We start from the raw sequence: 18,164 nt of genomic DNA, 5'->3' as shown, positions 1-18,164 counted from the left end.
CTGTCAGTTCAGGAATATGATATCTTCATGTCCAGTTATTGAATGCTTTTATAATTATTAAGACACCATGGATGTTATTTAGCCTTGGTGAATAGAAAGCAGTGTGCTAAATAGAGGACAGTTTGTACCAAGAGCATTGCTGTCATTTTTTCCCATCATAGCTACAACTCTTTGTGTAAATTATACCTGCTGTTAAAGATTTGTGTGAAATATTGCCTTTCATAGTTTTTTCCCCTTATTGGGTGATGAACATATACTTAATTAAGAGATGAAGCTTAGGGAGCAAATAATACTTTAAATTTACATTGTCTGAATTAGAGAGAGTCCCACAGTTAATAGGACCTCTGCCCCTGGGAGTCCCAGGCCCACCTAGACTCCCCACATTCTCACCGGTGATGATTACATTAACACCATTTGCTTATTTAATTCAGGAGTTGGCAGACTTTTCGTTCATCACCTATTTTTGTTCAGCACATGACCCAAGAATGGCTTTTGCATATTTAAGTGGTGTATTTTTAAGGTAAAAATCAAGAGGGGCATTTTATAATGTGAAAATTCTAGGAAATTCAAATCTTGGTGGTCATTAAGTACAGTTCTGTTGGAACATTGTCGGTGGTTGCTTTTATGTGACAACAGTGAATTGAATAATGGTAACAGAGGCTGCATGGCCTTGCAGCCTAAAATATTTACTATGTGGTCATTTACAGAAAGGTTTGCTGGCCCCTGATTTACACATTTTTGGGTGCAACAGAGTAGAGTCATCTAAGGTGGGAATGCCAGTCAGAGTTTTCCTGAAGCCTATCTTCTTCGCCTGGAAGTACCATAGTGGCCTCGATTTGTGAGACCTGTTGTGCTGGTCAGTGAAAACTTTTTTACGTCAATAACCAGGGAAGTGAGGTTTGAGTATAGTAGAATTGGCTCAGAGGTCTCTCATCCTTGTATAACTGAGTGTGTTGAAACTGATGGATTAATTATTTGCCGGGAAGGAATATGTGGTATCCCCCAGGATGTCATCTTCGTGTTAGCTGGACTCAAGCCTTTTTGTCCTTCAGCCCACACAGCGGCAGGAAAGACACGCTAACATAGGGACCTAAGAACTGCTGTACAGAGAGAGTATTGCAGGGCACCCTCAGGACAGTAGGAACCCTAACTCAGAGTGAGTAGGGTAATCCTAGACTATCAGAGTGAACAACATCATCGCCGCATCTTCTCTTTCATCTGTTCGCTTTATGAATGTCCCTAGGTTTTCTGTAACCTCTGCAGAGGTTCCTGACCCCCAGAACATGTCTCTTGCCTATATGATAGCTGATGGAGCCAAATGCTTAGAACTCTATGGGAAATTACTGTATGCTGCCAGAAGACATTAATCTCAAACACCTGTGACAGAATGGGTATTCTTCTTTTGATCAATTATTATTAATAAAACAAATTATAGAAGAATATTCTATGTTGCTCTTTTCTGAGATCTCCATTTGATAAAATTGCAGAAGATTAGCCAGTTCTGAGTAGTAAAGGCCAGGGGCAAAGGGAAAGCTTGTCTTTATCACTTTGTGCCTACAGTATTAGTTCGAAGTTTAGTTGGCATTCTTATGTAACTCAGCATGTATATTTTTTCTTCTCCTGAAATTAATAGTAACGATTTCAAGTTGAAACGGTTCTGGTGTTAACCTAAGAATTAAAATTCTGATGCTTACCAGCCAGTTAACTGAAAGTGAAGGTAGCCTTGCGTTGGAGAGTATAGGCTCTCTCTGAGAAAGGATCCCAGCTAATTGGTTTAATTTTGGGAACATCAGTCTACTATTGTCAGGTTTTGCTGTTTTCAAGAGGAGCTGAAACTCTGGGATTTTTTGTTTGACATTTCCCCAACTTTTGAAAGTTAACAATTAGTTTAAAAAAATTAATATGTGCTGGCTAACCAAACATGCACATGCCTGTGGGTCAGATTTCACTTGTTTGCCAGTTCATAACTTCTGTATTTAACTCATCATTGTAAACCATGTATCCTCCCTATTTATTTCAGGAGGGAGAACAATGAAATGAAAAATTATACGTGCCTTTTATAACTGGTTTGGATTACTGATCATTCTTGCTGAGTGACTGTTTCAATATATGAATCATGGGTACTGTGGTTGAAACATTTTTCATCAGTCTGTTTTCTCCCCCTTTCAATGGAAAGTAACCCTTTTGGGGGGCCTGATGTGAATAGTCCAACAAAAATGAAATGTATGTATTCAACAAAATACTTTGTAGTATTCATATTAGGCAAAAAGGGAATTTGAAAAGGAAACCATTACCTGGGAAATGACTTGTATAACCTGTAAAGCATCTGAGTAATGGGTGAGCTTAAGTGCCCCCAAAAGGCGGTACAGAGAGTGTCTGTTGGAATACAAAACAGAGGAGGATCGAGGTGGACAGAAATGAAACCAGAAGAGATAGAATTTAAGCTGATTCCTGAATGGGACTGTCGTAGGCAGAGTGAAGAAGCAGACGGCATTTATGAAGGAAGGAGCAGTATGAGTTAGATTCTTGTTTCCAGCAATGAGCATGATTTGTTTCAAACAGATGGGAGCAAAGGACCCTCTACTTTGAGGCAGAGCAGAGATAGAGCAGTTACTTAGTTTCCACTCTGTGCCAGGCACTGTATGGACTCCTTCTGTATACATTGTCTAACTTGATCTAGTTAGATAAATATGAACACCCTTTTAAGGAGTTGAAACCTAGGGAAGTTTAGTAACATGTTCAAGCTTTTTTGGCAATAAAAATGGCAAAGCTGGGCCCTGACCCCAAGCCTATTCACTTTTCACTTGGCATTTACTTTGCAGGGAAATTGGACTGGTTACGGTAAATTATGTAGAGCTCAGAATCCCAGGTCTAGTACTCCTTCCTGGAGCACATATAGAGTAACTAAATTGGAAGAAATATGATGAGAACTTGGTGTTCAAGAGAATTTAAATAAGTGGATTTTGAGGAGAGGCAGTAAAACAGAAGAAAAAATACTATTAAAATAACCCAGGTGTGAAATGATGAGAATCAGAATTGGGATGCAAAAGAAAAGAGCATGAGATATTTCCAAATGAAAATTATTGTAACTTGGTGACTGAACTCTAAGGAATGAAGCAGAGTGAAATAAGTTTGATGTGTATTTGCAGTTATAATTGAGTCTATGTTGGATTCATTCATTGCTGTTCTTTTGTCAGAATTTTAATAATTAGTAATGAACTTTCTTTGTAGTCTTAAAAGTATTTGATCTTGAATTTTTTATGCTAATGAAAATTTCTTAGGTTAAAAGACATAAAGGAAAAAAGTTTCTCAAGAACTTAGTTAAGCTAGTTAAAGCTGCATAATTAAAATTTTTTAAAAGCTGCATATTCAACTTTAAGGTTGAATAAATGAATGAAATTTTAAATTACCTTTAAATGAAAAGAATAAGAATTCATGAATGTTCACAGATTTGTAGGTTTGGCAGGACAGGATGGACTTTAAAAGTCATTCTCTTTTAATTTTGTTTTTGATTTAAAAAAAAAAAAAGGACATTGACCTCAAAGCTTACAGATATGTGGCCTTGGGCAAGTTATTAGGTTTCTTTGAATATCAGTTTCCTCATTTAAAATAGGGATATCAGTAATACCGATGTCATAGGGTTCTGGAGAGAATTAAGTGAGATAATATAAATAAAACAATAAAAATGGTTTGTGACCCGTAGTAAACTCTGAGTAACTAAGTATCCGAGGAAGGTAGAGAGGACAGTCAGGTGTGGGTTTGATTATGAATGTTATTAAGAGTCAAATCACATTTTCTGAATTCTTTTAATTCGTACTTTTTTTTTTTTTTCAATTCCACCGTGCTAATCCATTTCTCTCTGTATCTCTGAGATCTCAGGCTTTACCTCCTTGGATTTGTGGTTCTATAATCCCACAATACCTAGAGCAATCAAGGAATTGTTCTGCTTTCTCCTTCTCTTTCCTCTTTTCCTCCTGAAGGCCAGGTTCGTTGTCCCTTCATATTTACCTACCAGAAAGGTACTGGCGCATGGGGACACCGGGCTTTCAGTTTCTCCAGAGCCACCCCATTTTTGCCACTACACATAAAGGTAAACTGGGACACCCTTTTATGGCTCTTGGTCTTTTTTCTGAATCTTCATGGAAAGTTACATTTTGTGGCCTAACCATGAATAAATAAAACTGATTTTTTTCCTTTTATTTCTCTCTTCTTTTCCTGTGAAATCCTTTGTGCTTTTTATCTGCCACGATAATAGTTGTTTTTGAAAGCTTTTGACTTACAAAATTACTGCTAATTTGCTACTGTGCAGGGTATTTTGGCTTGGGGAAATTGTTACAACGTTTTGAATTTTAGTCTTACTGTTCAAAAGCAGAGGTTGTGATACAAAAAGCGTCCTGGTCATGTTGTACTTCTTACCTGTGACTCTCTGCTTGAGTTTTTATAGAAATAAGATAATTCTCTTTTCTGGATGCTTGTAATTGCCAGCATATATTGAAAAATTTGTCCGTACTGGTAGGGAAAGTTTTTAATTCTTATATAATTTTAATGTCATTAATATGCAGTATAGAATAGTTGGTGATTTAGAACAGAGTTTCTTGGGAATTCCCTGGCTGTCCAGTGATTATGACCCGGCACTTTGACTGCCTGGGCCCAGGTTCGATCTGTGGTTAGGGAACTAAGATCCAGCAAGCTGTGAAAATAAGTAAGAACACTGTGTCTCAATCTTTTTCCTTTATTGCCCTCCACCCCACTCCCAGGAGTCTTTTGAAACAGTTTTTCCTTATTGGCTTCCTACCTCCATAAAATTTTAATCCCACAGATGCAGTTACCTGTGTATGTATTACATGTGCATCTGTTTCATACACACAGAGTAAGGGGTTTTGTACTCCCATCGCCAGGGTCAGTGTCTGTCTTCTTGAGCTGGTGCTGCTTGCCGTGCTAGTTACAGCAGCAGGGTCTCAGAATTTTTGGTTTCAGGACCTTAGAGTTTTCAAAAGTTATTGAGTACATTGAAAACCTTTAGCCTGTGTCTGTCATATCTTGTGAGAATTTCACCATATTACAAATTAAAGTGAGACAGTCACAAATATTTATTAGTTATTAATTTATTTAAAAGTTATTATGAAAAATAACTCCCCCTTCAAAGGGTTCAGTAAGAAACATGACATTGTTACGCATTTTTGCAAGTTCTTCAAGGTCTGGCTTAGAACAAAAAGCTGGATTCTCATGGTTGCCTCTGTATTCAGTCTGTTACAATGTTTAAAAAAAAAAAGCTGGTGTCATACAGATATGTAGTTGGAAAAGGAAGGAGTATTTTGATAACCTTTTCAGATAGTAGATATCTCTCTTCTTTGATATTACACCAAAATGTGACAATTTGTAGTTTATTAAAGGGATAAGTTGCAGTGTGGAATCTCATACTGTGTAAAAATGTTCTGTTCAGTTACTCTGAAACCCATGGGTCTATCTTTCCCTTTGAGTGAGTGTTTTGTTCATGAATAATTTTGTACCATCGTATGTTGGTCATTTAGAAAATATTGGTTTCCTGGCTTATGCAGATCTCCCAAATGTTGATAATAGAACCAATACTTACATGTCATTAATATCACCACTAATCAGCTTCCGTGGTGGCTCTGATGGTAAAGAATCTGCCTGCCATGCAGGAGACATGGGCTTGATTCTTGGGTTGGGAAGATCCCCTGGAGAAGGAAATGGCAGCCCACTCCAGTAGGCTTACCTGGAAAATCCCATGGACAGAGGAGCCTGATAGGCTACAGTCCATGGGCTCACAAAGATTAGGACATGACCGAGCGACTAACACTTTCACTTTCACTTTTTTCACTAATCATTTCAGAGACTCTCTAAAAATTACTTGTCAAGCTTTTTTATTTTATTATTTAAATATTGTCCTTGGCAGTAAATACTATTAGTTATTTTTCTTGAAGTAATAGGCTTCATTCATTTCTGAGAAAATATCTGATATAATCAAGTCTAAATAATCAGTTTGTCAGTTCTTTGAAACAAAAAACCTGTTCTGTGAAGATGACTCGGCTTGTAACTCAAACAATTGTTCAAGTGCTTTTTCTTCACTCACCATACCTTTGTATGCAGCAGGAATGCTTTATGTGTATTTCCCAGTTTGTCACACAAAATATTAACAAGTTGTGTGTGTTCAGTCTCAGGATTTAATAAATTAAGAATTTTGCTGTGACAGTATGGTGATCAAGAATATAATGGTACTGTATGTCATGGTTGACTCCTTGATGAGGTTCCAGGTTCTTACCACCTTTGCTGTTTACTCATCATTGGATTCTGAGATGACTTGGCTTCATAAAGTAAAAAAGATGTTTTTCAAAATGTCAGATTCTATTCCTAGGCCTAAAGGTCTAAAGATTATCAACAGTTTTAGGTTTTTCTTTTTAAAGGTAAATGCTAAACCTGCTTTGTTTTATAATCCAGTCAAATGCATTATTGCTCTTGGTTCTGAAATTTGCATTAAACCCACCCCATTCACCGCTCAATCCACAACAGTGTTTGCAAATAATTTAGGTGGAAAAAAAAATGTTAGTGGTAAACAGTGAAGGTTTCTTTCATTGTTTATCAATTCGAGAAAACTTCAGTGGCAAAACACTGTCCTTCATTGTTAGTCTTATATTTATGATGTCTGAACATAGACTCCTCTGTAAAGACACCTGCACCCATTTTGGAGTAACCTTCATTTCATTTGGGAGGCTTTTTTTTTAATAAGATAGAGCCTGTTATTACCATCTGTCTCGTCATTCATGCCAGAGAGCCACGTGCCATGTGGGAGAAACAGCACACAGGGTTCTTCTGTCTGCCGTAATTGATTATTGCCTCTGGTTCCCAACAGTTCTTCTGATTGTTAGTTTTTAAATTTTAAGTACTTTAAATATTTTGGCCCAATTATATAGTAGTACTTCATTTAAAAGGATTTTAAAAGTACAGAGAAGATACACATCAGAAAAAAAAATCTGTTAGCTTTCCCATCCTTAGATTTATTCTTTCTTATAATTATTGGTGATTAATAGGTTTGTCAGCATTATAAATAAGCTGTGACATCCATGCCTTGTGTATATGTGTGTATATATACATATGTATTTATAATTTTTTTCTGATTCTACCCAAGTTATTCTGTTGAAGGAGATGATGGGTTCAAAAGGGCAATCTTTCACAAGGCTCTTAAGATGAATTGTCAGTGTAGCTTTCTAAAATGACTGACTCAATTTCTCATTTTACCAGTGTTGTATTTCTCCACATCTTCACCAGCATTGATACTATGTTAAATGCTTTTTAAACAGAAAACATTATGCAAGTTAAAACATGAACTTTTTAAGCAAAAGTTAAGTGATTAGGCCTTACTAATACAACAAAGAGCAAACTCTATTTCTCATTCCTAGGTGTCTGAGCTGAACTAAACTTAAAGGATTTTTCTTACCATTCTGATGGTATGGAGTCTTTAGATCAGATACCTTTCTCTAGTTCATAACATTGTTGGAGCCAGTACAATCCTTTTGTACAGTGAGGGTCGGAGATAAAAGTTCAGTTTTTGTATCCTTTCGATATTTTTTTTTTCCCTCTCTCTACTTCAGACAGCTGTAGAGTGGTTTAGGGAGGAGTATATGTGCATTTTCCTTTATTACATAAAGCAGATTTGGATAATGTATGATTGTAGTATGTATCAGAGTTCTCTGCTCATTCTGTGTAAATTTCAGGTGTGCAACAGAGGAACATGGCTCAAGAAACTAATCACAGCCAAGTGCCTATGCTTTGTTCCACTGGCTGCGGATTTTATGGAAACCCTCGTACGAATGGCATGTGTTCAGTGTGCTATAAAGAACATCTTCAAAGACAGAATAGTAGTAATGGTAGAATAAGTCCACCTGGTAAGTAGTTCTTACCTGGTAAGTAAAACACAGCGCTGTTCATAACTGAGATACACCTGAATAGCACAGGATACCTGGCACCTCTTTCTGCTTTCACACTGTACTTGCATTATTACATTTACGTCAGGAAAATGTCTCATTACACATTGTAATGATCATTGGTAAGGTAAGAGAAAGAGGAGTATCTCCACTCATTGAAAAGAACTACTGTAGATCCATCTCAGACTTACGTGCTGTGCTCGAGAACTGTTATCTTACTAATTAATAAAATAGATGCACACTCCAAGTGTGTAGAGTTGTCTTGGAAAATAAGCTCTGAAGGAGTGGGGGCTGTGTGAGGACCTTGGTTCTTTTCTCTAGGATGACTTCTTAGGCCAACATAATTGTAGGAGGAGAGAGTTCCACATAGATAGCCACAGATGACTTCAGAGAAAGCCTTCCTCCATTCTGCATAGGAAGGAGAGGTGGGGCAGTTTGACTCAGAGAAAAGGGTGTTTGTTCATCCCCAGTTCACTTGAGTTCTTTATTCATTTTTATGTCAGAGGATTCTCCTGGAATTGAAGTGGCTTTTGCTTCAGTGATTGTGTAAAAAGGGATTTTGAACATGAACTTTACTCATCTAGGATAGTTCTCATATATGTTAATGCCTGAATGTGTAGGTTTCTGTGGTTAATGATAAGTGCAGGCTGTTACTTAGTTCATTTAAAATTGCTTGTGGAGTCTTTCATCATTGCTTCCTGTTCAAGCCAGACTTCTTTAAATATTCTTGAGGCTAGAATCAAGTGAATATAAGTTACTATATTGTTTTGTAAAATCATTATCTACATTTTTGCCTTATGAAGAACAGGTAAAATAATATAACCTGAGTGCAGATTTTAATTCTGAATTTACATTTGCCTTACTACTGAATTCTTTTTTATTTTAAAGATCTCATTGTGCACTATATATTATTTGGAAGACATTTATGAATTAAAGAGTTTGGGCGATAATCCTAAAAAACAGTCGTTTAGGTCTTGACTATGTATATTTTGTATGTGGTAAAATTAGCATCCTTTTCATAGGAAAATTATTGAAAACTTTTAGCTAAAGTAATGAACCAGCATATTACATAGTAAAACAAAACCCATATACTGTATTTCGTGGGAAACTGGTCTTGGTTTTTTTAGATAAGGTGCCAGCCCGTCCAGGGCACAGAGTCACTAATGTGCGATGTGGTCCTGTTGCAGCGCCTTCTGTCACAAGTCTGTCTGAGTCCTTACCAGTCCAGTGCACAGACGGTAGTGTCCCAGAGGCTCAGTCAGCGCTAGACTCAACAGCTTCATCTATGCAGCCAAGGTAAGAGGCCGCCTCTGAACTGTGACCAGAGAGCTGTTGAAAAGTAAGGCATTTTTTCTGTATCTGGTCAGTTCTGTTATTTAAGGAAAACGATTTAAAGTCACTTTAGGATTAACTAGCAGAAAATCATATCTGTCTCATTATTATCACTGACTAGTCAAAAAAATCTTTTTATTGGTATTACATTACGGTGAGAGTAGGGAGTTGTCTTAAAATTTAATGAAAAGATGTTGTTTTTCAGACAGCTTTTTTTCTTTTTCTTCATAATGTATTCTGACCAACCCCTGAAGTCCTTTTGAAGCATGTTAAGTTCTTCTAGTCATAGGCCTTTGATGCTAACACTAGTGCTTTGTATTAAAAAACGGGTTTGTCACAGGTTCTCTGTTTAATATCATGTGATCCTGTTCTCTGTTTAATATTATAATGTCCTGATATCTATTTGTATTGTAGTGTATTTTCTTTTTAACTGAAGTCTTTTAGAAGCTGGAAACACAGATATATTTGTTTCATTCTTACCCTGCTGTTAGGAAACATATACTAAGTTTCTGCTCTGAAGTTCCTTTTTCTGGTTCTCCTGTGTCCATCAGTACATCATATACAACTTTGTGTTAGGGTTCCTGAAGCATGTCTTTATCATACTAGTGTTCATTTAGTGAATTCATACACAGTGGTTTAGTGAATTCATACACAGTGGACACATTCTATGGCTTTATTTCAAAATTAAAAAATTTCTGGTCCAAATTGGTCTCAAATTTCAAAATTCTGTAGTTATGTAGAAGTTATTTTTTTTTTAATTTCTGATTAATTCCTGTCTTAATGATCTGCTGAAATAATGTTGAACTCTTACTTATTAATCACTTAATTTCTAGCCATGAATAGAGATCATCTTTTAAAATCTAAATATTTTTGTTTTTCTAGCCCTGTGTCAAATCAGTCACTTTTATCAGAATCTGTAGCGTCTTCCCAAGTGGACAGTACATCTGTGGACAAAGCAATACCTGAAACAGAAGACCTGCAAGGTTTGTACATGATCTAGCATATGTTTGGTCATTTATTTAATGTTTGAGTATTCCTAGCCAGGCACTCTCCTAGATGCATGTGTTTCTTAAATTACCTGCCTGATACATATTTTTTATAATTGTTTTCTTTATGATCAGGGTGTTTTACATTCTTAAGTATTTAATTGACTGAAATATAGGAAGCCCTTTCCTACTTATATGTAATTAGGTCATCAGCATCAACATAGAAATTTAAAAATCTGTTTTGTTTGACAAATATAATTAAATGAATGAGTGGTTGTGTTATACTGTTCTCTTTTACTGTTTTGTCTGTTTTAACCTAAATACTCTTTCCTCTCCCTTGAACCGGGGCTGCTGGTTTAAGAGGAATCTCTTGCTTTGGACTTGGATTATCTATTTGCTTTGACTGGCAGTGACCTCCCTTTCCCCACGTGTGACTTTGAGCCCAACAGTCATGCTCAGTTACTCTTATTTATAGCATGGCATCTCAAGTTCTTGCCCATGCTCTTTGTATCCCCATTATGTGAACCAAGGTGAAGTGCATCTAGGAAGACTGGAATATGTGTATGAAGGCTTTCTTAGTGGGCAGAGCTGGTAGAGGAGACATTTAGGATGCTGTGAAAAAAATCTATGCTTGGTTAGTTATATTCTACTAGTGTGTGGAAACGATGTATTAATTGAGAAGGATACTCTGGGAAGAAGCCCGAAGATGAGCTGTGTGTCATTTGATCTGTGACATGATTTAAATGGACACGATGCCGTACCCATTGAAGCCTTCCACTGTACATGGTGTTCACAGGGTGATGATAGGTATACCTGGCAATCTTAGCTGAAGTTTGCTAAAGCTTAAATTTAGTTAAGCTAGCTAATTCCCCTTCTTCTGATTTCATGCCCAACAAATGATTGGCATAATTTGCCTCCTTACACATTTTGCTGTAGAAAGAAAATGTAACTGTCTGATCAGCATAAATATTCCATGCAATTATGAATATTGTAAATATTCATGATTATTGTAAGTGAATTATTATTATTTTTAGTTAAATAGAAAAGTTTAAGGGTGGACGGAGACAAAGGATATTTTTTAAAGCATAAATAGAAAAATTCCCAAAATTTAGTTACCCATTAGACATGGGAAATAAGACAAGGGTGATGTTAAAGCTTTCAGTTGGATGACAGTTGAAACGACAGTGATGTGTTTGTTCTCAACAGGGAAGTTGAAAGAAGTGATGGTGAGACAAGATTTTAGATAGAGCAAATTGGAAGTGGTCACATTTCAAAACTTAAAAGACTCAATTGGAGGTAGTAAGTGGGTAAATGGGTGTTTAAATGTATGAGCAGTCTTCTGTCTGAGGTTTGGAAGTCCTTGGCCCAGTTTGCAAGATGAGAGGCAGAATGGAGAAGAGCAGGTAGGGTACCAAGTCTGCACCAGGGAGAGGATACATTATCTGGATCCTGGTTACTTTCAGGCCCCAGATGCAGAGAATTGAGAAACAGGGGTTGCTTGGCAGTCTCCAGAGAGAGCCAAGGATGGAAGAATGAAAACAGGCTGCTAACCATGAAGGTGTTATTTACGTCTTAAAGTTGAACAGATTTTAGAATGTTGATAGTGAGAAAATATATGCTGCTTAAGAATAAAACTGGTTGTTTTACAAGTTTGACCAAAAAAAAAGATTTTAAGTTGGTAAACTGTTATAATACGAAGACTCATTTATGGTATATGGATAATAACAACAGTTTTCTTCACCTAGTGCTGAGCACATTAATGCAAAAGATGGTCTTGATGCTATGTTAGGAGAAATTGTGCATGCTGAGTCACTTTAGTTGTGTCCAACTCTTTGCGACCCCATGGACTGTATATAGTCTGCCAGGCTCCTCTGTCTATAGGATTCTCCAGGAAAGAATACTGGAGTGGGTTGCCATGCTCTCCTCCAGGAGATCTTCCTGACGAGGAATCGAACCCATGTCTCTCATATCTCCTGCATTGGCAAGCGCGTTCTGTACCACTATTGAGGTTTTAAATAGTGGGGTTTTAAATTGTATAGACTCCTTTTTTTTTCATGTGTAATTTCAGTGATTTAACTTAAACCAGTATTAACTTAAGTACCTTTCAAGAACTTAGCATTCATAATTTCAGCATAGCAGAATCATTGAACAATCAGGTATAAGTTTCATACGAGTTTGAGAGGGTTAGTTTTTCATGTGTAAAATCTCTTAGGCTAGTTTTTTTTTTTTTAAAAAAAAAAAGTCTTTTGCTTATACTGTTGAATTGAAAATGTCTTATTATAAACCCTCATACAACTGTGTATCTATGCACACACTCATGACACACAGTATACCTGTGATTTCCCTATTTGATAGGAATAAATGCAGAGAATATTTTTTTCATCTACTTAATAGATGGACAAAAACAAAAGACATCTTTGACTTAAGTGCTGTAGTCACTTGAGCTGGAACTGGAACCTGGGCACCTGACTCCAGGCCATTATTCTTTCCACTAGACAGCTGTGGTGCTTCCTAGAGTAGGCTGTGTGTGTGTGTTCCTGCTCCCAGCTCCAGCCCCCCTCAGTTCCCAGGGTAGGGTCAGCTGGTTTGGTGATTTGCCCAGGTATCTGTTCTCTCTCTTCCTTATTGTTCCACTTGTATCCCTCAAGCAGAATTATTATTAGATAGGAAAATCATCCCAAATGGAAGCAGGCACATGAGTAGCCGCTCTGTGCCTAAACCAGAATTCCCTAACATTGTTTATTGGAGTTTTCAGAGTGGTGTCCTTGAAACAGCTTTTTTCTCTGTAGGTATTCTGCTCATAATCAGGTTACGCTGTCACCAGGTGGGTGGTACTGCTTCCATTTGGTCCTCATGGCTCTGAAGAATTTTTTTCATGTTTAATTGAGAATTTACTATATTAAAGCATCTTTCTCTTTTAATTATGCCTTGTGATTTAATAAACAGCAGTATCTCACTTATACAGTGAGGAATGTGTATCAGTTAGGAACGACAGGTTTCCAGTTTATTAAACCCATAAGTTAGGGTGTAGGGCCAATAATTTGACCTGAATTTTGGTGCAGATGGCCTTGGGTTCACTACTTAATTTACTATCTTAATTGTAATGTTTTAATCAATATATCTTATTCCCCATATTTTAAAGGTTTTATATGAAATATTCTGAGAATTTTGAACATACTTAGTAGTCCACTGAATCTTGGTTTTAGGATTTCTTTCCCTTGTACTGTTTGAAATCTACATAGTTCTGACTCAGCAATATTTAGAAAGTTTGCATGTGACCATTTTCTTACACATTTTCTTTCTTTCCCCCTCAGATACCCAAGTAGTGTTTATGTGTTGTATGTCTTTTATTGGTCAAATACATAATTATCAGAAAATTTAAAAAATAAGCACTTTCTAGAGTTATTAACATCTCAATGTATAGTTTAGCTTTTCTGCATGTGTATATACATACATACTTAACATACATATATGCATTTAACAAAAAGGGGGTCATATTATATAAACTACTTTGTAACTTAACTGTGGGCATCTTTTCATGTTAAAGAAATAAATTCAGTTATCTTCTAAATAAACAGATCAGTGGGGGCAGGTGAGGGTAGCAGCCACCTCACCTCAGAATCTCATTGCACAATTAAGTTTCACCACCTTCATATTTTTGTCAGCTTCAGTATCAGAAACGGCACAGCAGGCATCTGAAGAGCAAAGCAAGTCTCTTGAAAAACCAAAACAGAAAAAGAATCGCTGTTTCATGTGCAGAAAGAAAGTGGGACTTACTGGTAAGGGCCTGAGTCACAAGGTTTAAATTAAGATTTTATTTAAGATAATGCTTGACTTAATATTAATGGCTTCAATTAAGATTATTTCTGTTTCCATGTGATTTAATAATGGATATGCTTCACCTCCTGAATTTTCTTAAGTAAAAGTAGCTTTAATTACATACCTAATAGTGAAATGAGTAGCTTTTCTTTTAAAATTCATTTTAGCTGCATTTGAGAATGTTAGACAAGTAAGGTCAGTGTGCCAGGCGCTGTGAAAGGGCAGGGGTGTGGCTCCTGCCTTTAAAGTGCCAGATCATTGTGTGAGAGAGGGCATTTAAGTACTTGGTGAGCCGTGTGTAAAACGGCCAGTCACTGGTTGGTGGTGCGGGCTCACAGAGTTCATACATGTAAGGTGATAGACCTGTCCTGCCACCCAATAAGTAATCAGTACATGCTGACTGCTGTAACAGAGCTATTAGATGGTATTAAGAGAGGGGAAAAATGTTTGAAATACTACTTGGCTATTTGGCAAAGGAAGTACATTTAAATGCAGTCAAGTAGCTTGCTTTGGGAGTTCAGAGATGTGTGTAGTTATTGATAATTCATAGGAGAGGAGCAGAGGCCCATCAAAGAATCCAGAAGGTAGGATGTTTCAGCTGGGTCCTGAAAAATGAGTGGAACTTACAACTGATGGACATAGGAGCATTTCAGGCAGAAAAAAAGATAGCTTGAATGAACGCTCAGAGAAAGGAAAGAATAGGGCATGTTTAGGGACCATAAATAGGGAATGTAGCACAATATATGTGCAGAAGGGTGTTTGAGACCATCAGATGAAGCTGATGATGTGTGCTGTGGTTAACTGATGGGGAAGAGTGGCAGCTATAAATAGTTTCCATTTATTGTTTACTGTGTGAAGGGCATTCTGCTGAATACTCTGCCTAAGAAACTGACTTAACAATAGATAGGATTTTGAGCAAAATTATGTTTTAGGAAAGTTATGTGGCTAAGGAGTAGACAGAAGAGGAAAGGAGATTTATAGTCTGATATCAAAGATGTTTTAAGACTGGCTTATGCTTTCGCAAATGTATTTATTTAAAGAATACAAACATGAACAAATAAGGCATTTTAAAATGTGTGTGTATGTATATATACTATATAATATATATGTATAGTATCAAATACTGTTTCTAAATCTCAGAAACTTAGACTTCATGAATAGAAGGCTGCGACTTGGTAATTTCCATCTTGTACAGTCTTGTTAGTCTGGTGTTACTTTTGGCTTCATTTTTCATTCATTATTATGAAGTCACAGGAGACTTCCTGGTGGTCCAGGAGTTAGGACTGCATACTTCCACTCCCTGGGAACTAAGATCCCACAAGATGTGTAGTGCAGCCAAAATAATAGTAATAAAATTTTAAAAATAAAATATGAAGTTACAGAATATCTTTTGGAAGTTTTTTTAAAAAATGTGGCAAAAGAAGTTTGTATCAAATGTCAACATTTAAAATATTGATTCCTGTGTTCTAACAATTCCATCATACAGTAAAATCCTTTTTAGGGGTGCAGGACAAGTTTTATTTAAAGACTATTCACCCTGCTTATTTCTCTCTTTTGGCTTCAATTCTTGGGGCATTTCCCTAAAATAAGTAGCATTTATTGCATGTTCACTGTATGTTAGGCAGGTAATACTTTCTCGTTTAATTCTTAACTATAACTGATTTCCAGAATTAGAGGTGCAGAAACTGGGGCTCGGGAGGCTTGGTAATTTGCCTGTGTTAGTAAATAGATCCATGCTTGGGCAACCGCAACTGGGTCTCATGCTCTTAGTCACCCAGCCAGATTACAGTTCACATCTCCATTGGAGATTGGCCAAGGAAAGCTAGTGTACTGGTTTTTTTTTGGTAACAGTTCTGTCCAGAGTTTCATCTTTCTTAACTAAATCTTAAGGTTGTCTTCTGACAGTATGCTTATTTTTTCACATTGTAGTATTTGAGAAATGTCTTACATTTTCAGTTTATCAGTCCTGTTTTTGATAGGAAGTGGTTGTGTTTCAGGCGAAGAAACTTGAGCTCAGAGAAGTGGCTGTGACTTGGGCTGGCACAGACCTGTTTGTAGGTGGTAACAAGAACTGAAGCCATCAGCTGGTGAATTTGAGAGTGTACTAGGTGGTGCAACTGCTAGTTTGGAATGATTCTTTAGATTGCTGCTCTAAAGACATGATCTTTTTAACATTAATTATGTAGAGAGTTTAATATTTAGACCTTGCACTCAACTCATGTACGTGTATTAATCCATTTTCAGGGTTTGAATGCCGGTGTGGAAATGTTTACTGTGGTGTACACCGTTACTCAGATGTACACAATTGCTCTTACAATTACAAAGCTGATGCTGCTGAGAAAATCAGAAAAGAAAATCCAGTAGTTGTTGGTGAAAAGATCCAGAAGATTTGAACTCCTGATGGAATACAAAATCCTTTGACCATCTGCAAACTAAAAACTGACTTGAGGTTTTTTTTCCTAGTCATTGGGAATGTAGAGCAATGTATCTTGCATAGACCTTTAATCATACATGTCATCAGAAGAATAGATTTTTGTTTTTGTTTTGAAAATGACTCTGAACATTTATTTCCATTGCAGTTTCTGTGGCTGAAAAAAGTAAACTTTACGAGTATTATCCTTTTAAGATCATTTTAATTTTAGTTGAGTGCAGAGGGCTTTTATAACAAATGTGGAGAAATTTTGGAGGGCTGTGATTTTTCCCAGTATTAAACATGCATGCTTTAATCTTGCAGTTTATTTTCTCATTGTGTATGTATATATAGCTTTTCTCTGCAGCACGATTTCTGTTTTGATAATGTCCTTTAGGGCACAGCTAGTTACCAGTAACTGAATGTATCTTAATCATTATGGCTGCTTCTGTTTTTCCTTAACAAAGGTTATACATATGTTAGCATATAGTTTCTTTGCACCCACTATTTATGTCTGAATCATTTGTCACAGGAGAGTGTGTGCTGATGAGATTCTAAGTTTGTGTGTTTTTAAGTTTTTTTGAGCGAGGGAAGGAAAAGCTGTACGCATTTCATTGCTGACTGCAGGTTTCTTTCAGATGATGTTCATCGGTCTGTGTGTATACAATATGAAGAATGATCTGAAGTAATTGTGCTGTATTTATGTTTATCCTCCAGTCTTTGATTAAATAAAAAGGAAAACCATAACGTTTCCTTGTGTTACTTTTTCTCCGTTACTCTTGCTGGTAGTTCATTTTGACTTCTAGTCCTTTAGTTTTCTGGTTTACTGATTTGTGAGATGAGCTCTCACATCTATCTGTGACTGATACTTAACGATGATAAATTGTGATCTTACATTCTCATGAGTTGAACGTGTCATATTTTCTAGCTCTTGTTTGTTTCTCTGTTCTGAACTCTGTCACAACAAATTAGTTCTAGTAGAAGCTTCTTTTTCTAGTAGGATTAGAGAAACTGAAAGAGCATAACTCAAACATGGAGAGCAGGAGAACTGTGGAGTAGAAAGATCTCTAAAAAGCCATTTGTTCTGTGGTTTTTAAACTTACCTGGCAGCCAGCCTTTTAAAAACTTGAAATAGTATGTAAAACAGATTAAATAGTATTTTACAGTACAGATTTCTAAGTTTATATTTGTTTACTTAATACTTGTGTATTCCATCTTAGTATGTATATTCTCCCTCCATATGTAAAGATGACTTAGCATTGGAATCTGTAAATATTAAATAAGAGAAAACCATTATGACTATCTTAGTAGATCCAATTAAAGTATATAATAGGATTTAACACCACCCAGTCATAATAAAAACTTCGATAAATTAGGACTCGAAAGGAATTTCCTTAAGGTGATAGTTTCTGTGTAAATCTGTAAAACAAAAAACAAGCATCTGCCACAAAGAGGAAATTTCATACCCCTTTAAATTCAGAAACAAAGGGCTGGTTTTCCACTATCACTGCTTTTGTTCAAAATTGTGTTAGATCTCCATCCTAGTGAATAGAAAAAAAATTTTGTAAGAAATGAAAAGTAGGAAACACTAATTATTTGTACATTACACATTCTTTTTTTGTAGAAAACCCAAATCTAAAGAGAAAGTACCAGAAATACCAGGGTTTCATTACA

The 18,164-nt window shown here is 36.4% G+C and overlaps 1 protein-coding gene across 5 annotated transcripts in view; it reads left to right on the top strand.

Moving 5' to 3' along the window:
* Positions 1-17,237, top strand: part of ZFAND6 (zinc finger AN1-type containing 6) — a 52,641-nt gene extending 35,404 nt beyond the window's left edge. For all 5 annotated transcript variants that reach the window (XM_043489761.1, XM_043489760.1, XM_043489764.1 and 2 more), the window contains 5 exons: positions 7,734-7,904; positions 9,131-9,239; positions 10,158-10,258; positions 13,927-14,040; positions 16,325-17,237. In XM_043489761.1, coding sequence (XP_043345696.1) covers positions 7,751-7,904; positions 9,131-9,239; positions 10,158-10,258; positions 13,927-14,040; positions 16,325-16,473 — 627 coding nt within the window. In that variant the 5' untranslated portion in view covers positions 7,734-7,750 and the 3' untranslated portion in view covers positions 16,474-17,237. The remainder of the gene's footprint in view (positions 1-7,733; positions 7,905-9,130; positions 9,240-10,157; positions 10,259-13,926; positions 14,041-16,324) is intronic.
* Positions 17,238-18,164: the final 927 nt, after the last annotated feature.

This window comes from Cervus canadensis, chromosome 17 (genome assembly GCF_019320065.1).
Source record: "Cervus canadensis isolate Bull #8, Minnesota chromosome 17, ASM1932006v1, whole genome shotgun sequence".
Classification (NCBI taxonomy): Eukaryota; Metazoa; Chordata; class Mammalia; order Artiodactyla; family Cervidae; genus Cervus; species Cervus canadensis.
The sequence above is the reverse complement of the archived record's forward strand: the minus strand, read 5'-3'. Positions and strand labels throughout refer to the sequence as shown.